Source organism: Grammomys surdaster, unplaced genomic scaffold, assembly GCF_004785775.1.
Source record: "Grammomys surdaster isolate TR1022 unplaced genomic scaffold, NIH_TR_1.0 125769, whole genome shotgun sequence".
Classification (NCBI taxonomy): Eukaryota; Metazoa; Chordata; class Mammalia; order Rodentia; family Muridae; genus Grammomys; species Grammomys surdaster.
In genome coordinates, this window is record NW_021620600.1 from 823,714 (window position 1) to 843,039 (window position 19,326).

Sequence of the window (19,326 nt, forward strand, 5' to 3'; positions counted from 1 at the left end):
CGGACAGACTCTCCCCGGCCCCCACACCCAATAGGAATAATGCCACCCCCAGGACCACCAGCAGGAGGCACTCACGGGTTTTGTAGCTGCCGTCAGAGACTCCATCTCCTCGTGTGTCATCCATACGTTTCCTGTAGGCTGAAGGGTGCAAGGCGTTAAGGAATAGGGAATGACCGAATACAAACGGTCTCCTAATCACCGCCCCCAACTCATCTGCTTATGGTTACTCTGTCTGGGGTTTCAGAGACGAGCTGACAGAGGAAAGAAATGGCTCTGTCGTAGGCATCGTCCATGCTGACGCATAAGAGTTGAAATGGTCCAACAAGATGGCTCAGCAGGTAAAGGTGCTTGTCACCAAGCCTGACGACCTGACTTCTGTCCCACATGGTGGAAGGAGACTGCTAGCCTTCATGCATGCTCTGTGGTGGCCACACCACACACACACACACACACACGCACACACACACACGCACGCACACACACGCACGCACGCACGCACGCACGCAATTTATTTATAAATATATACAAATTTATAAATATAATTTTCATATTTACTTAATTTGAAATTTCATAAATAATCAAAACTCTCAGGGCTGGAGAGATGAGTCAATGGTTAAGAACATGTGTTACACTGGGAGGCACATGCCCTCAATCCCAGCGCGTGGGAGACAGAGGCAGGTGGGCCAGCCTGATCTACAGGCCTTCTCAGTTCCACAGAGAAACCTGTCTCAGGGAAAAAACAAAACCATGTGTTGCTCTTGTAGAGGACTCAGGCTTGGTTCTCAGCACACACATGACAGTCCATGGCCATCTGCAACTCCACTGCCAGAGGATCTGATGGCCTCTTCTGACCTCCGGGGCAGCAGGCATCCTCCCATTCATTCAGACACACAACAAATCTACAGAAGAGTTTGGGTTTCTTGGAGGGGGCTGAGCCTTTGATGTCACCTCTCTGGTGTCAAGCAGAGTGAGGACTGAGAAGGTGAGGGCAGACAGGGCCCAAGGAGGAGAGTGTGCCAGCAGGAAGAGGTTTGCCACCCCTGCCGCCCATGCTGGGCCACCCCTGCAGACATCTGTCCTATGAATCACAAGTGCCTGTGTAGACTCAGACCACCTGGCTCCCGGTGAGAGCTGGGAACCGGGCCAGAGCACACAGTGAACATAGGTAACCCTGGGAGCCTAGCATGGTGGCACAGGAGTTAATCCCAGCACTAGGGGGGCAGAGGCAGGGCTGCAAGAACAGGACAAGTCACAGCTACTTAGGGAGAGATTGTCACACAGTAAAGAGACTGTGGATTCCCTGGGTACCTGCATTGTCTGGAATTCTCCAGGAGCTAGGGGCATGCATTCACAAGGCTTACGGTGAATCCCTAGGACACACACACACAATGACTATGACATTGTGACCCACATTCTCGAGGTCTATGACAAGAGCTCACAATAGGTTCCAGTCCAGCCTGGGTGAGCCTCAAAGTAAGACCTCATTTCAATAACACTTTGGGAAAACTGCATCTGGGTAGACTAGCTGATGAAAGGAACACTAACAACGCTGTGTGAGCTCCGGCTGTGGAGCCCCAAAGAAGGAAAAGACATCTGCCGATGGCATTTGGAGGGATGATCTTTTGTCTTGTCCTTAAATTACACTCAAGAACCCAAGAGAAGAGGGCAGTGGTGGTGCACACCTTTCTCAGCACCTGGGAGGCAGAGGCAGGTGAATCTCTGTGAGTTCAAGGCCAGTCTGGTTTGTAGAGTAAGTTCCAGAACAGAGAGAAAACCAAAACAGAAGCAAAACAGAAGAACCAGAGAGGCAGACAGGCGCGGGGCAGAGGATTTACAGCAAGATCAGACATAGCCATGTGGGATTCCCTTCTCTGTCTTTTCAGTAACCAAGTCAAAATTGAACCTCCCGGACTAGAAAGATGGCCCAGCGGTTAAGAGCACTGACTGCTGCTCTTCCAGAGGTCCTGAGTTCAATTCCCAGCCACCACATGGTAGCTCACAATCATCTGTAATGAGATCCGATGTCCTCTTCTGGTGTGTCTGAAGACAGCTACAATGTACTCATATACATTAAATAAATAATTTTTTTAAAAAATTGAATCTCCAACCCAAGCTCACTAAGCCAGGCTATAGTACTGAGCACTCTTCACAGTACATATGTTTAAATTAACCTTTGCTTATTTTATGTGTGTGTGACATGACACTTGATGACAGTCAGAGGACACACTTAGAGGAGTTGATTTTCTTCTTCCCCCATGCGGGTTCCAGGGATTGGCCTCAGGTGGCAGGCTCGGCGGCCAGCACCTTCACCCACTGGGCTGTCATCTTGCATGGTCCCTCTTTTTTTTTTTTCTTTTTTTCTTTTTCTTTTTTCTTTTTTAGTATGAGGCAAGGTTTCACCAAATAGCCCCGTAGCCCAGGCTACTTTCAACTTGCCATCCCATTGCCTCTGACACAGGTACCAATACTAGTCTGCGTATTTGAGACTTCTTAAGAAAAAACTGGATCTAGGCATGGTGGGACTGACTCGGGAGGCAGAGGAAGATGGATCTCTGTGAGTTCAAGCCCAGCCTGGTTCACATAGTGAATTCCAGGCCAGCTAGCCCCACATAAGTGAAATCCTGTCACAAAAGAAATGAAAAAAAGAAACTGGGGGATTTGGACAGTCTCTTAGAAATGGTGAAATCTCCAGGAAGGAAGTCTAGGGGGCAGGGGAGACAAGCCAAAGAGTCTCTACAAGAGATGTCTCCTGAAGAAGGAGCTCAAGTAACCCACCCGTGACACACGGAGGCAGGGCGCATGGAGAATGGAGCCAGTGGGCCAAGGATAGGCTCTCAGCCAGTGAGGGGCGGGGCTGGGCAGCGGGGTGTGGATTGGCAGGCACTCACAGTGCGTGAGGAGGCAGGAGCCGAAGGCGATGTGAGTGACACCATCTCCTGAATGGCAAGACGCAGCTTGAGCCTGTGCAGTGGATTGCTGATGCCGATTTCCCGCTGGATCTCCGTGTCAGACAGGTTGGCCATGATGGCGCCGCTCTTGACATTGGCCCGGCAAGCGGCCACGTACCACGCAGGCATGCCCACCCAGAGCTGAGGTCATGGGAAGGCAAGAATGTGAAGGAGTCCGCGGAGAGAGAGACAGATGGAGAAAGTTCTCAGGCAAAGAAACAGATGCGGCAAGACAGAGGCACGTGGGAGAAGATGAAGGATGAGCATGAACAGGACAGGTGGAAAGACAGACACAAGTCAGCAGAGGCAGGGAGAGACCAGAAGAGACAGATGGAGTGGGTAGGGGTGGGAGGAAGAGGAAGTGGCCTCCCTCAGAGCCTGCGTCCTGACCTCCCCACTTCTAGACTTGTGTTAGGGAAAGCCAACCAGCTGTCAGAGAGCTGAGGATAAAAGCCTGGCACGTGGCTCAGGTTTGTAATCCCAGCATTCAAGAGGCTGAGGTAAGAAAAAGGATTGCCATGAGTTTGAGGCTAGCCTGGGCTACAGAGTGAGACCCTGAATTCATTACAAAACAAAAACTTAAGTAGGGGTTGGATTAATAGCTCTCCAGTCAAGTCATTTCAATGTTGAAATACCTCCAGCCAGGAGACCACGGTGGGGCCATCCCAGGCAGCAAAAGGCAGGCCCTGGCGACAGGCCTCTTCCAGAAGCTCGTGCCTAGTGGAGAAGGTAGACAGGGGCTGGGCGCCTGGACCTCTCACACAGGTGCACACCGTCAGAGCATCTCTGAGGAGTGCAGTAAGGCATGATGGTCTGTGAGCCCACCTTCCCAACCCAGACAGCAAAGCAATAGAAAGTGATGTTCCCAGATTCCCTGGGTCACAGCCAGCCGCTGACAGTCTCACCCAAACCCTGCAGACACTCACTTCCTCTTGTTTCTCCTGTCCTTATCTCCTGGACCAGTCAGCTTGGCTAGTCCCAGAGGGTCGGTGGCCAGTGTTTCATCAGAAGGTGTCCCGGCTGGTGGCAGAAAAGCATCAGAGTTAGTGAAGTCTTAGGTCGGGAATGCGGTGACTCACACCTGACATTCCCAAGCACTGGAGAGGCAGAGGCAGCAAGAACATCGCCAGCTTAAAGCCATTCTATGCTACAAAGCAAATTCCAGGCCAGCCAGATTTATACAGCAAGACCAAAAAAACAGGGCCTGGGTGCTGCTGCACACCTCTGATACCAGCTCTTGGGAGTCAAAGGGAGGAGGATCTCTGTGGGCTCGAGGCTAGCCTGGTCTACAAAGAGAATCCCAGGACAGCCAGAGCTATGTAAACAAAGTGGAAGGAGAAAACTGACTTAGTGATGTTGTCCTCTGACCTCCATATACATGCACTGAGAACACACAGAGAATCATAATACATACTTTTAATTTTAAAAAAGCAGGGGCTGGGAACATAGCTTAATGGTAGAATACTTCCTAAGCATGCATGAGGCCCTAGGTTCAGGTCCCAGGCCCACAAGAAAGAAAGAAAAGTATTACCTAATGAAAACAGAAATCAATTTCTAGCAAATGAGAAGGTAGGGGGAGAGGGAGAAAGGCAGGAAGCAAGGAAGGCATGGAGGGAGGAGAGGGGGAGAGGGGGCGAGAAGAGGGGGAGAAAAGAGAGGGCTGGCATTATAGTACTTACCCAGAGAAACACTTTCCCGGCCTGGGGGTCCCATCCGGCCCTTCTCTTTCTTGCCAAAGAGCCGACCTATGGATGACTTGATGCTCTTCCTCTTGGGGGCTTTGTGGAGGGAATCTGGGGTGCCTTCACTAGAGACACAGGGCAGAGCCTGGAATGGGTACTGTCCTCCACCACTCAAGTCTTTGTCCCTTCCCCCGTCTCAATCCTCATCCCTGCTGACCTTCCCCGGGGAGGTGCTCCATCTTCCAGTGACCCTGCTTGCAGTGCCAAAGCCTGGGTCATCCTCTCAAGACGGGCAGAACGGGGAGTGGGTGGTGGGGTGTCTCCTGGAATGGCTGGGCCCTCCCCTCGTGGAACACCAGCGTCCTCCTTGGGGACGTGGTTCTGTGCACAGAGACAGACGCAGGATTAGCTTGAAGATCATGATGGGGGTGTTAGTTGTGGGGTATGAGAGGGTGTCTGAGCTGTCTCTTGCTTGTACACTAATTGAAGGTAGGTAGCCTAGATCAAATGGGGTAAAATCCTATACAGGAAGTAGCTTTGCAACAGATGACAGATGTGGAGTAGGTTTACCTCAACGAAAGCTAAAGGGACTCAGGTACTCAGAACCAGGAAGCAAGATTTACAGAATAAAACAAGACACCCAATTGCATGTGATTTTCACTTCTTCCAAGGTGAATTCTCTTCCTCTCCCTCCTCCTCCTTTTGAAATAGGGTTTCACTATGTAGTCCAAGTTGGCCTCAAACTCACAGCAATCCTCCTGCCTCAGCCACACAAGCAGTGGGATGACAGGTGTTGAGTTACCATACCCAAGTTCTCCAAGGTCCTTTAAAGATGAAGATCTCAAGTGTATGTTCATTTAAAAATAGTTTAATTGTGTCAGGCATTATGGCAACATCCCGCACTCAGTAGGCAGAGACAGGTATATCTCTATGAGTTCAAGGCTAGCCTGATTTCCACAGTGAGTTCCAGGGCAGTCAGGGCTACAGAATGAGAGCTTGTCTCAAAAATAAAAAAAAAAAAAAGAAAGAAAGGAAGGAAGAAAGAGAGAAAGAAAGAGAGAAAGGAAGAGAGAAAGAAAAAGAGAAAGAAGGAAATCTACAAAAATATTAACTTAATTACATTTTATTGGGCTGGAGAGATGGCTCAGTGGTTAAGAGCACTGTCTACTCTTCCAGAGGTCCTGAGTTCAATTCCCAGCAACCACATGGTGGCTTACAACTACCTATAATGAGATCTGATGCCCTCTTCTGGTGTGTCTGAAGACAGCTACAGTGTACTCAGATAAATTAAAAATAAATAAATAAATAAATCTAAAAAACTTTTAAAAATTACATTTTATTTGTGTGTGTGTGTGTGTGTGTGTGTGTAACCTACACCATTATGGTAGATCAGAGAACAATGATCAGAAATAAGTTCTTTCCTTCTACCACGTGGATCCCTGGAATAGAACTTGGGTGGTCAAGCTTGGTGGCAAGTGCCTTTACCAGCTGAGCCACCCCCAGAAATATTGTGAGTCCATGGAGCTGGGTGTGGTACATGCCTGTAGACCAGGTTAGACGCTTGGGAAGCTATGGGAGGAAAAGAGATAGCCTGGCCTCGTGAGTTTCATAGCAGCCTAGAGAACACACCAAAACTCTGTCTTTTTTTTTTTTTTAAATTAAAGAAACATAACACATGAGAACAAGATGGCTCAGTGGGTAAAGGACTTGTACCAAGTTAGATAACCTGAGCTCAGCCACCAGGATACGCATGTTAGGAGAAAACCAACTGCTGGAAACTGTCCCTGACCTCTACCAGGGGTGCTATAGCTTGCTCATGAATCACACAAAACCCAGCCTAATTGACCTTTCAAACTTTCGAGAAAAGCTGAGGACACTCTGAAGTCCATTGTGTCATGGCCCTGGTAGCTATCTGTGGGAAGTTCTGTGTCTGACCTCTCCCACCTACACTGGGCTGGGGTGTCAGAGTACTCACGGTCTTGTCGGTACCCTCCCGGGCAGGACTGGGGGGTGCCAGACGAGGAGTGGAATGGCCAGAGCTGGGAGGTGAGGGGCTGGCGAGGGTGGAGGTGGTGAGGGAGGGCGGCAGTGAACAGCTGCTGCGGTACCGGCCCAGCGAGTCAAGGCCAGAGCTGGACACCCGGCTCTCCAGCTCTTCTGCACGCTGCTCTGTTGTCTCTTTCTCTTCTTGAATTAGCCTGGAAGAGGAGAAAGAAGACTAGGGAGGGTGGACTCAGAGAGGCTGGGGAAGGAAGGAGGGTGTGGCTCAGATACTGAGTGGATTCAAGGATGTTTGGGGAGACCACATACCCATAGCTTCAGCGGTTCAAGAAATCCTGATAGTCTCAAGAAATCTCTAAAGGCCTTGGGCTGGGTAGTTGTGATTTGTATCAGTTAGAAGATGTTAACCAAATGGTTACAGTAAGCCCTAGTGGTTTAACTCAGTGGTAGAATACCTGCCTAAGATCCCCTGGTGGGGGACTGGAGCAGGAGAGGCCCCACTTGGCATACAGGCACCTGGGTTCAACCCCAAAACAACAAATTATAATTCTAAAGACTATAAAATTACCACAGGGACAGACATCGTTCCGAGAGCCAAAAGAGTGAAATGCTAAGATCATGGTGAAATCAAGGCCAATCAAAGTGGTTTAAAAGGTCATGAGTTCATTCAGGGTGAATAGATAAAGTCTGAGTTAGAATGTGAGTTAGAATGTGATTGTGTTCATCTTGTTTCCAGGGGCCCAGAAAGGATTCATGGGAACAGAACGCCAAAGCCGGCAGTTTCTGGAGAACAGGTGAAGCTGCCGGGAAAACTGTGCTGTTAGCTAAAGATTCTTGGCATGTGCAGTTAAGTCTTCTTTCATTCCTCCCTTTCTCTGTGTGTGTGCACGCACACGCGTGCGTGCATGTGTGCGGTTATGCCTGTGTTACACATGTTTTTGCATGTGTGCATGTGTGCCTGCGCTATATGTGTTTTTGTGTGTGTGTGGCCAGTGTGTGGATGTGAATGCACGTAGAGGCCTTAGGTTGACAGAACTGTCTTCAGCTACTCTCTACCCTTTTTACTGAGCTGGTGTTTCTCAGCCAGGCACAGAGCTTGCCGACATGGCTTGCCCTGGCAGCCAGCTTCCTCCAGGAGTCCACTCTGTCTTCAGAGGCTGTCATTTCAGGTGAGCCATCTAGCACACCTGATGTTCATATGGGTTCCGGAGGATCTGAACTCCAGTCCCCAAGTGTGCATGGCGATGACTTATCGCTGAGCCATCTCTGAAACCCCTTCCTTCTTCCCTCTCTCCCTCCCTTCCTTCTTTCCTTTCTGTCTTCCTGTTCTTCATCATGTCTTCTTTCACTTTGTTTCCTAGCTTTTTTTCTTCCTTCCTTTATTTCTCTTTCTTTCCCTATCTTCTTTGCTTTTCCATCCTAAGGATGGAATCCAGGGTGCCACAGATGCTAAGTAAATGCTCTACCAAGTAAACTACACTTCCAGCCCAAGCCAAGGCTCTTGATTTCTGTGTGGGTGAGATATGCAGGGTTTTGTTGCTGTTGGGACCTTCTGTTGAGATTTTTGCAGTACCAGGAGGCTCTAGGACATGGTTATATAGAGCTGTGGTTTTCTTGAAGGTTCTCTTGCAGAGTCAAGGAGTATTATAGTGGAACACTCTTTGGTATAGGTGCTGGCTTAGGGACACTGATCAAGTAGTCTGTGGCTGCATCTTGTGGTCTGGGAGAGAATCTTGAGGGCAATTGGGAAGTCATCAGGCTTAGAGAGAGGGTGGGCATGCCTTTTAGGAACTTCAGTGGGAACAGCTTGGGGCATGCACAGCAGACTTGGGCTGGGACTCACTTGATTTCCTTGTTGATGGCTTCCAATTGCTCCTGGAGCATGATGGCCAGTGTCTGCACGTCAGCTTGCCCACTGGGGGACAGCAACTCAGCCCCGAACATCCCCTCAGCCTCTTCCTCATCTGAGCCGTCCAGCTCTCCAGGGAACGGGGGAGGAATGGACCCAGCAGGGGCAGGCCGATCCCAGTCCTGTCCCTGTGAGTGAGGATTGAGGTTGGCATCTGACTTCGCCCACACTCCTGACCCTACCTGCATACCATGATGCTCTGGCAGTCTAGACCCTTCCTTTATCTTTGCATTATGGTGGTGGAGTCAGGGTGTCACCTATGCCCAGGTTTACATGAGCTGTACCCCAGTGCTTCTCTTAGCAGGACTCGTCCTTGGACCTAAGACTCAGCTCAGTGGGTAAAATTCTCGTTGCACAAGCCTGGTGACCCTAGTTCAATCCTCAGGTCACATTAAAGGTAAAAAAAAAGGTAAAAAGAAAGAACGGAGTCCACAGAGTCAGCCTCTGACCTCCACAGGTGTTTTGTGGCAGGTACACCCCATAATAAGTTTTTAAACCCTCATTCTTTTCTTTTAAATAAAAATTTATTGGCTGGGCAGTGGTGACATGTGCCTATAATCCCAGCATTTGGGAGGCAGAGGCAGGTGGATCTCAGAGTTTGAGGCCAGCCTGGTCTACAGAGTGAGTTCCGGGACAGCCAGGGCTACTGATGGAGGTGTTCCCGCACCAATGTGTGCACATGCACATGGCGGAGCTCTGCCCTCTGCCCTGTTCGCTGTTCACACCACTCTTTCGAACTTCATTTTTCTTTTTAACATTACTTCTTTTTTGTGTCTGGTGGGGCCCTGTGCATGTGTCACGCTGCACACAGAGCATTCAGAGGACCACCTTTCAGAGTCAGCTCTATCCTTCCACCATGTTGGGCCTGGGCATTGAACTCGGGTCATCAAGCTAAACTGCAAATGCCATGACCTACTGACCCATCTCCCCGGTCCCACCTTTATTTATTTTTTTCTTTTCTGTTGGTTATTTGTCTCAGACAGGGTCTCACTGTATTGACCTTTACGGCCTGGAAGTCACAGAGACCTACCTGCCTAGGACGCCTGAGTGCTGGATTACAGGCATTTGCCAACAGCCCCAGCCCCACCTTATGTTTTGAGACAGTCTCTCGCTGAATCTGGAGCTCACTATCTAGGCTGGCTGGCCACAGGCTTTAAAGATCCTCCTGTCTGCACCTCCCCAGAGCTGAGCCCAGAGACACATGCCACTTCATCTGTCTTATTATATAAGTGCCAGGGGTTTTACTAACCATGCTTTCTCCACAGCGTCAGTCCAGTTCTTACTGGCTCCTAACTGTCCCTAAGCCACGCCCATACCCACCATTCCTCCCTTCTTCCCACTTCCCCAGAGCCAACCAGCTTCTCTTTGCCTGGCCTAACTCTGGAATTCTCCACTCTTCCTCCATCTTCAATGCTCACCGTGTGCATCATAGGAGGAGATCAGACGCGCAGGCAGGTGTATGGTGGTGATGGAAGTCAGGAGAGAAGACCGAGAGACAGAGAGACATGGCTTTTTCATCCCAGAATCCTCCCTGAGCTGCACAGACCCAGATGCCATCCCCATCACAGCCCCTCTCTATCTAGGCCCTAGAGGTGGCTGCTGACCTTGGAAGACTCGTCTTTGGCCCCTGACCAGCGGCCCCTCTTGCCTGCCCGGCCACTGCCAGCCCCATAAGGATCCAGAGGGGCACCAGAAGGTAAGGTTGGTGCCTGCGAGTAACGGAGCTCCAGGGCACTGCCAGGGAGGGACCTGTGAGCACAAGAAGGGCCAGAGAAAGGATAGATGTTAGGAGTCACAGGGACAGGTCTGTCTGCACTGGGGGCAGCAACAGTTGAACTCAGTGGGTTAGTTAAAAAAGAAAATTGTGGCTGGATAGTGGTGGCTCACTCCTTTAATCCCAGCACTAGGGAGGCAGAGGCAGGCAGATCTCTGAGTTCAAGATCAGCCTGGTCTACAGACCAAGTTCCAGGACAGCCAGTGTACACAGAGAAACCCTGTCTCAAGAAGGAGGAGGAGGAAGAGGAAGAGGAAGAAAAGGAGGAGATGATGAAGAAGAAGGAGGAGGAAGAGGAGGAGGAAGAGGAGGAGGAAGAGGAAGCAATTGGGAACAAGATGTTTTATGAGAAGTTTTGGGGGAGAGTTGGGAGTGGATATGATCAAGATACTTGTATGGATATGTCAATTTGAGACATAGTTTCTCTGTGTACTCTTGGCTGTCCTGGAACTTGCTCCATACACCAGGGTAGCATTGAACTCAGAGATTCACTTTCCTCCCCCTCCCAAGGGCTGGAATTAAAAGTATGTACCACTACCACCTGACTAAAATATTCTTAAATATAAGTAAACAAAATTAATAAAGCTGGACCTGGCGATGTAACCTTGTAGTCTCAGCTACTTGGGAGGCTTTAGCAGAAGGATCACAGGTTCAAAGCCACCTTGGGTAACTTAGTGAGCGTCTGTCTCAAAAGGAAAAGCGAAGAGTCTGGAGATGTACAGGAGTAGAGCTTAGACTTTCTCAGTGTGGCGCTGGGAGGCGTGGCTTGGAGGAGGCGTGGCTCAGAGGCAGAATCCCTGCCTAGAATCCCCCAGTGAAGGGCTAGGACATGTGGCTTGGTGATAGCATGAGTCCCTGGGATTTTAAAGATTAAAAGTAAGGGATGAGGGGGCTGGAGACACGGCTCAGCGGTTAAAAGCCCTGGCTGCTCTTCCAGAGGTCCTGAGTTCAATTCCCAGCAACCACATGAAGGCCGACAACCATCTGTAATGGGACCTGATGCCCTCTTCTGGCCTGCAGGTGTACATGTAGATAGAACACTCATACATACAATAAATAAATCTTAAATAAACTAATAAGGGGTGAGCAGTTGAAGAGGAGCAGAAAGTGAAAGGGAGGATGACGTAAACAGAGAGGGCAGGAGCGCTTCTGTCACCTGGAATAGGAGGAGGGCGGCCTCCCTCGCAGTTGGTCGATTTCCATCTGCATCCGTTCCATCTCAGCTAGAAGCTGCTCCTGTGGAGAGGAGGCGGAGGTATGAGGTGCGACGCTGCTGTATGAGGAGCGACGCTGCTGTACGAGGTGCGACGCTGCTGTACGAGGAGCAGGCCACTGGATACCTCCCCATCAAGTTCCAGTCTCACCTTATTCAGCAGCAGCTCGTCTTGGAGCTTCTTCATGTTAGCAATCTCCTCACTCAGCGAGTTCTGTGGGGACAGGGGTTACATGGAAGGGCAAAGACAGGCTACAGGGGTTGTGGTCTAGGAAAATGCTGCTCTTGGGAGGGCCAAGCAAAATGGTGAAGAGTCAGTCACAGAGCAGAGTTTGTGGGTACAGAGGTCTCAAATGACAGATCTGAGGAAGATGCATGGGCCCTAGGATGACAGAGGCACCCCTGGTTGTCAAAGGCTTAGGGCAGGGGTTGGAAGGGGCGCACCTTCTCCTCCAGTGCCCCCATACGTTCTTTGAGGTGAAGCTGTAACCGTTCGTTGGATTCGCTTAGCAGCTTGTCCACCGTCTCTGACAGTCGTTTATTGTGGTCATCGTTCATCTTCTCCCTCTGCCGGGCCTAAGCAAAGAGAACCAGGGCAGAGACTGTTAAGCGGGTCCTTCCGAGATCACTCCCCTTGCTCAAAATCTAAGCCTTGCTTCATCTTGACTTCCACTTAGCCTGCCCCCTATCTAAGCCCCTCCTTACCCCACCCCTCATCCCAACCAAACCAAACTCTCTTCATCTAAGTCCCACCCACTACTCTAATCCTCAGGTAAGCCCCACCCTTCGTGTCTCACCCAAACCTGCCCTCATCTAAGCTCCGCCCCCTCGTTTTAGCCCCTCCCCAGATATATCCTCTCCGTGCCCTGACTCCCATGTATAGTCAGTCCACTTAGCCAAGGACTCAGCTAAATCCAATCCCAGTTTGCAGCCTCATCTAAGCCCCATCTACCAACCCCAGCCCCTTCATCTAAACCCTGTTCTTATTCTCAGGCTCTCTCTTTTTAGCCCTGCTGTCGTGTAAGTCCCAATACATCCCACCTAGTTCCTTCATGTAAACTCCAGAAGCTCCATCCTTCATCTAAGTCCTGCCATTCATGAGTCCCATCTAGCTCACCCCTCAGCTAAGCCTTGTCCCCGCCCAGGCTGACCCCTCACTTAAACTGCACACACACGCACGCGCGCGAAAAAGCTTGTGCACTTCCAAGCCCTGCCCCTCATACAACTCCTCTCCATATATAAACCCTGCTTGTCACGTAAGCTACACCCCTCGGAGAAGTCCTACTAGGCCACGCCCCTCAGGTAAGCCTCGCCTCCACATCACAATTCCATTGGCTCCCTTGGCCATCTCACCCGCTGCAGCTCCTGGTTCTTCTCCTCCAGCTGTGCCTCCAGCTGTCGAAGCCTCTCCTCAAAGTTCCCATGGCGTTCCTCAGCCTAGTGAACAGGACCCGTGGAGCTTGACTTGACTCCACCACGCTCCCCGCCCCTGCCCCTCTGGCTCCGCCCCTTGCCATGCTATCACCTTGTTCAGGGCAGCCACACGCTGTGCCAGCTGAGCCTCTATCTCAGGCAAAGTCTCGGCCTTCTGCAGGGTCTGTTGTAGCTTCTGCTTGGCGTCATCCAGCCACTCGGCCAGCTGACGGCTCTTCTCTTCACTCTGGGAGAGAAAGAAGCAGAAGAGCCGAGGAGTTCAGTTACCCAGCCTGTGGCTGTGATCTATGATCATAGGATCTCCTGGGTCTCTTGCTGGGTGGGCTCTCACCTGTCTGTACAGGGACTCTTTGCTGGCCAGCTCATTCTCCAGCTTGTCGTTGGTATCATGTAGAGATGTGGCTTCACGCTGGGCGCTCAGGTAGCGCTTCTCCAGCGTGGTGATGCGTTCTTCCATATCTTCCCGCTGAGCCAGGGCCTGCAGAGGTTGTGATGGGATGTGTGGACTACAACTCCCAGAAAGCCTTGTGGCGGCAGAGGCCAAAAACTCCAGACAAGGCATTTCCGGGTTTATAGAAAATAAAATAAATTGCTCCATTCTGTGTCACAACTTTTAAAGCCTTAGAGCCTCCCATAAAGATGATGGAAGGTTCATGCCATGGTAATGTCACATTCCTGTTATCCCAGCAAGTGAGAGGCTAAAACAAAAGGACTTTGAAGGCTAGCCAAGTTCAAGGCCCACCTGGGATACTTGGGGAGACCCTACCTGATAAATAAACAAACAAACAACAACAAAAACTCCAAAGACCTATGGGATACAGCCTTCACTCAAACCACACTTCAACATAAAACTGTCTTAGAATCACAGAGTACTTGCTGGTGTCTCTCTGGAAGGGTCACACCATCTCTCATAGAGCTACCAGGCTAGCCTAAGCCTAAAAGCCCAGAAAAGATGCCAGAATCAGGTGGGAGATAGGCCTTCCTGGAACTGTCGTGAGAAGCCTGTGACAAGACAAACAGACCCTACCACTTGCCAGGCTAATGAGGAATAAAACGTTCATTTTTTTTTTATTCACTTTCTTCAAGTATCCAGACCAGGAGGGCCTCGGATCCGGGAGGCTGAGGCAAGAGGCTGTGATTCCACAGCCAAACAGGGCAAGTTACCCTGTCTCAAAATAAAGAATAATGCAGCTAAAGGATGTGGCTCAGTGGTAGGTACCTAGAGTCCCGCAGTGAGGAGTTGAGAGAGACTCAGAAATAAAGTGCCTGCCAGTGAGAAACTAGGGCCATGGCTCAGAAGCAGACAGACTATGGGCCTAGGATATGTAAAGTCCTAGTCCTAGGTTCTATCACCATAGTAACACAGGAACCAGGTGCCAACGGTCACTCTGCCACACACAAACACTCAGATTAGTCCCATTGTACAGGTAAGAAAACTGAGTAGGGAATTCCACATATCTTGGGAACTGAGTCCAGATTCTGTCATTCTTGAAATCAGTTACTCTTGAAGAGCTAGGAGAAGGCTGTGGTGGGAGTCAGGGGACAGAGAGCGGCTCTCTACGGGCTCTGTCTCACCTCCTTGAGATCGCGCTGCAGCTTGGAGTTAGCTTCCTCGGCCTTACCCAGCTCCCGGTGAGCAGTGCCCAACTCCTCCTCCAGCTGGCTCATCTGACGGCACAGCACCGCCAGGCGCTCCCGCAGCTGGCACACCTCTGCACGTTGCCGCTCCAGTGCTTCCTCCAGCTCTGCCGTGCGCCGGTTGGATTCTCCGACGGGACCCAGGCCATTGGCAAGGGTCTGGAGAGAGAGAAGAACAAATAGAACCCAGAGTGTAGAGCTGGGTTGGCCATCTCTGCACCCTGAGGGCAGCTGGGTATGGTGAAGAGGAATCAGAGACCTACTGTAAGGTTCTTGTAGACCAAAGTCCAAAGAGGTCTGTCACTGAGGGTCACAGTGACCAGTACGGATCATAGGGAATCAGATAGCATTGGGTCAGTGAGGGTCATGACAAACATTAAAGTGACCATCGGAGGCCAATGAACTGGCTCAGCCACCAAGCCTGGGGACCTGGGTTCAATCTCCATGACTTACATTATAAAAGGAGAGAACTACTCCCTCAAGTTGTCCTACAACCTCTGCATGCACACAAACAACATCTTTCACATTATCTTTGCACAGATGAATGTAATAAAAACTAAAAAGGGGCCGGGCCATGGTGGCGCACGCCTTTAATCCCAGCACTCAGGAGGCAGAGGCAGGCGGATTTCTGAGTTCGAGGCCAGCCTGGTCTACAGAGTGAGTTCCAGGACAGCCAGGGCCACACAGAGAAACCCTGTCTTGAAAAATAAAAACAAAAACAAAACAAAAACACTAAAAAGGGGCTGGGCGTGGTGGCATATGCCTTTAATCCCAGCACTTGAGAGGCAGGTGGAACTCCATGAGTTCAAGTCCATCCTGGTCTACAGAATAAGTTACAGAACAGCCAGGGCTACACAGGGAACCCCTGTCTTTAAAAACAAAACAAAGCAAAAGAAACAAACAAACAAAAACAGTAAAACACTCATTAGAAAGTCAGGAGGTTACTGGGCAGATGGGCAGCGTAGGCTTGTATTTTCAATGACTTGGGAGGCTGAGGCAGAAGGATCTTGAGTTGGCAGTCAACATGAGCTGCAGAGTGAGACCCAGACTCACAAAAAGTAAAAAGAGGGCTAAGGGTGTAGTGTGAAAAAAAGCACCTGCCTAGAATACCCTAGTGACAGGCTGGGAATGTTGTTCAGTGCTAGAAGACTTGCAAAGAATCTAAGATGCCCTCAGCATCCTCAGCACCATCACTCAGTCAGTCAGTGCTGAGAGGAGGTCACAAGGAGGGGACTAAGACCTCTCACCTGTCCATCCCCATCCTTGCCTGGCTCCTCCAGTCCTGACCGCCTTCTAGATATCTGGTCTCGAAGGTTCAGGGCCTAGAATAGTCAGAACACCAGAGCACACTGAGTTCCTCCTTAGGGGACCTGTGGATTTCTTTCTGGGATCCAATCCCATTGGCCCATTCCTTTAGAACACAACCAGTCAGTTTCTTGGTCCTCCACCAAGACTTGGCCCTCCCCTCCTCTGTTGACCTCGCCCCCTACCTCCTGATTGCTCAGTTCCAGCTCTTCCTCAAGCACTGCTACCCTCTCCAGTGCCATCCGCAACCTTTCCCGGACCTGCAGACGTGTGTGAGATAAGATCAGACCTTGGAGAGCTTGGTACCGTAGGCCTGTCATTCCAGCTACTCAGAAGGCTGAGGCAGGAAGATCCCAAACTCAACATCCACATGTAATACAGAGATAAGACCCAGTCTGGGTCAGGTGATCCTGTCCCAGAACACCCTAGGGAAGGTCTGAAACCAATGTAACGAGTGTGAAGTTCCAGACAGGCATCAAGCAGACTATCCCCCGTCATACAATATCCTATTTCTATTTTTGCTTCTTTAGCCAAGGTCTTGCAACATAGCCTTGTATGGCCTGGACCTCTGTGTAGACCAGACAAACCTCAAACTTATAGAGATCTACTTGCCTCTGCCTCCTGAATGCTGGGATTAAATAGTTCAATACCTTTTTTTATTTTTTAAGATTTATTTATTTATTTTATGTATATGAGTACTGTAGCTATCTTCAGACACACCAGAAGAGGGCATCGGATCCCATTATAGATGGTTGTGAGCCAGCATGTGGTTGCTGGGAATTGAAGTTGGGATATCTGGAAGAGCAGTCAGTGCTCTTAGTCACTGAGCCATCTCTCCAGCCCCTCATATATCTTTTTATCAAGTCATGTTTCAATCCATCATGGTAACACTTCCTCCCATGTGAAACACCTCCAACCAATCACAGCCAGCTTTTCTCTTTCCCAGTTAGTTCAGTGAGGTCGACCACATGTTTTCTCTTCTTCATCCTCTGATTCCCCTACCTTCTCATCCAGGGCCTTGTGGTGCTCGAAGAGGGATTTTAGAGCCTTGAGCACCTCCACCTCAGAGGAGACCCCTCCGGGGGACTGGGCTTGGCGTTTCACCACAGTCATTCGCAGGGAACGCTCGTGCCTGGACACCAGGCACTCAAGGTGTTCTAGAAGAAGCTGGAAGAATAAGGCATCGAGTCAGGGGAAAGAAGCAAGGGGAAGAGGAAAGGGATGAAGCGTCTGGAGTGCATAAGGAAGAGGAGATAAGGACCACGCAGAAGTGAGGAGAAAAGAGGGAGACAGCGGAGGTAGAGCTGCGGGAAGGGGGGGGGCAGAGGGGAGAAGGGCATGGGAGCGATACAGGAGACTAGAAGCAAGGAAAAAGAGAAGATGGAAAACTAGATGTTGGAAAAAGATACGTTGGCCGGCACCAGCACCACCCTCTGCCCCATACCGCTTAAGCGCCATCTCCACAGCCCTCACCCGGGTGTTGTTTCGCTCCGCCTTCAGCTCTGCGATCTCTTCTTCCCTCTCCAGAAGCTGTTCCCGACATAAGTTAAGCTCCTTCGTCAGAGCCGCAAACTCCTGTCCAGGCGTGGGTAGAATCAGATGGCTGACGCAATTATTTCTGTATTTCTCTCTTTGTGAGAATTTGAAGCTATGACCCTCCTGGCTAGGCCCTGCCTCCTCCAGGCACTCAAAATTGACCCTTACTAAGTCCTGCTAGACTAGCAGCTCAAATCTTGCCCCTCTGGGCAAACTCTGCCCTTTGTTGCTGTAGACCTATATGGACCTACAACAGAATCAGACCGCACCCTCTCACATAAACCACAACCATCTCCATGGTAAGACCCGCCCACCAGCGTTAAACCAACTCCTTACTCCGGGCTATATTTTGGCACTACCCATATTAGGCCACCCTCTTTTCCAAACTAAACCTTCTACAGGTTCTCCTCCTAGTAAACCCTACCCATTTTTGTTGTTGTTGTCTGTTTTTTGTTTCTTAGTGTTTCCAGACAGAGTTTCTCTCCGTAGCCTTGTCCATCCTAGAGCTCACTCTGCAGACCAGGCTGGCCTCGAACTCAAAGATCCCCCTGCCACTGCCTCTAGAGTTAAAGGGGCATGCCACTCCCAGCTTACTTCCTAAACCTTGACTCCTACTAAGCCCCACCTTTCTGGGCCCCCATGCCTCTCCTTAGCTCTGATTCTCCAAATTCTCAGGCCCTCCCCCCTTATTTATAGTCCCGGCCTCGCCTAACTTGCCTTCTCCAGGCTCCGCCTCTCTCAAACTCCGCCTTTTCACCCCTAACCTTCTGGCCACTCAAGCATGGCATCCTCAAGAAGTCCTACTTCTCAGCCCCCCCACCCCCGGCTCATTCTATATAAGCCCTGCCCATTTCACAGATAAGACCCGCCTACCGAAGGCAATCCAATCCCACACTTTCTTCTGCCTGGCCCCGCCCATTCAGGGCACCCCTCGTCTTTACGCTCCGCCTCCCCGAGACCCCGCCCAACCTGAGGCAGAGCGATGCTGAGCTGCCGCTGCAGCGAGTCCTTCTCGTGGCCGAGCTCGCGCAGTCGTAGCTGCGCTGTCGCCAACCCGTCCTGCGCCTCTCGCAGCGTCTCCAGCAGGCGCTCGCGCTCCGTGAGCATCGTGACCATGAGGCGCTCCAGCTCGCCGCCGGCCTCGTCCGGGCCCAGCGCCGAGCCCCGCCGGCCATCCTCGCTGATGGTAGGCATCACCTCGCACATCATGGCGGCGGTGCCGGCCTGCGGGTACGCAGAGGGGGCTGACTAACCATGTCAAGGCTCAGGGAGACAGCTGAGGCAAGGCCAGTGAAATACTCCCTGGGGCCCCAATCCAGACATTGCATAGGGAACAACTGAGGTCAACCAAAGCTGATCGTGACACGGGGTAACTGAGGCACACCCAAGTATGTGGGGGGAGTGGGGGTGGGGGAACTAAGTGCTGGCCTCCAAAAACGGAAAGCTGGGGTAATCATGGCACAGATAAACTGAAAATCATTGCTTTTAGATAAACAGCGATGACTTCTTAGGTAAAAGCACTTTAGGGCACTGAGCCTTGACTCCACCAGACACCGGCAGCAAACCAAAGGAACTGGAAAAAGCTAGTGGACCAGTCATTGGCTAAGTGGATTAAAAGTAGCCTTTACCTATTGTGGCTCGGCTTGGAATCCTCAACCCACTCTGTAGATGAGAAAACTGAGCCCCAAGCCAGAACCACACCTTAAAAAAGTCACAGGGCTTCAGATACTGAATTGGGTCACTGGGCTCTGATTTGCCCATCTCTATGATCTAAAGGCCAACACTCCATTTGAGAGAATAAGAGTAAAAAGCATAGCAGGAGGGCTGGAGTTGTAACTCAGTGTCACAGCACATACTTGGCACAGAATGAAGCTCTGGATTGAATC

General features: G+C 50.6%; 1 protein-coding gene across 1 annotated transcript in view; it reads right to left on the minus strand.

Moving 5' to 3' along the window:
* The window catches only part of Ppfia3 (PTPRF interacting protein alpha 3), a 28,493-nt gene that overhangs the window by 4,662 nt on the left and 4,505 nt on the right, over positions 1-19,326 (minus strand). Inside the window, exons 2-22 of the mRNA XM_028788799.1 lie at positions 18,410-18,664; positions 17,378-17,479; positions 16,907-17,071; positions 16,090-16,164; positions 15,847-15,921; positions 14,537-14,758; positions 13,293-13,439; positions 13,053-13,187; positions 12,881-12,964; positions 11,972-12,103; positions 11,679-11,741; positions 11,471-11,550; positions 10,145-10,289; positions 8,475-8,662; positions 6,606-6,828; positions 4,848-5,011; positions 4,628-4,755; positions 3,875-3,968; positions 3,584-3,665; positions 2,889-3,089; positions 76-138 (exon numbers count right to left, since the gene is read on the minus strand). Coding sequence (XP_028644632.1) covers positions 76-138; positions 2,889-3,089; positions 3,584-3,665; positions 3,875-3,968; positions 4,628-4,755; positions 4,848-5,011; positions 6,606-6,828; positions 8,475-8,662; positions 10,145-10,289; positions 11,471-11,550; positions 11,679-11,741; positions 11,972-12,103; positions 12,881-12,964; positions 13,053-13,187; positions 13,293-13,439; positions 14,537-14,758; positions 15,847-15,921; positions 16,090-16,164; positions 16,907-17,071; positions 17,378-17,479; positions 18,410-18,649 — 2,808 coding nt within the window. The 5' untranslated portion in view covers positions 18,650-18,664. The remainder of the gene's footprint in view (positions 1-75; positions 139-2,888; positions 3,090-3,583; positions 3,666-3,874; positions 3,969-4,627; positions 4,756-4,847; positions 5,012-6,605; positions 6,829-8,474; positions 8,663-10,144; positions 10,290-11,470; positions 11,551-11,678; positions 11,742-11,971; positions 12,104-12,880; positions 12,965-13,052; positions 13,188-13,292; positions 13,440-14,536; positions 14,759-15,846; positions 15,922-16,089; positions 16,165-16,906; positions 17,072-17,377; positions 17,480-18,409; positions 18,665-19,326) is intronic.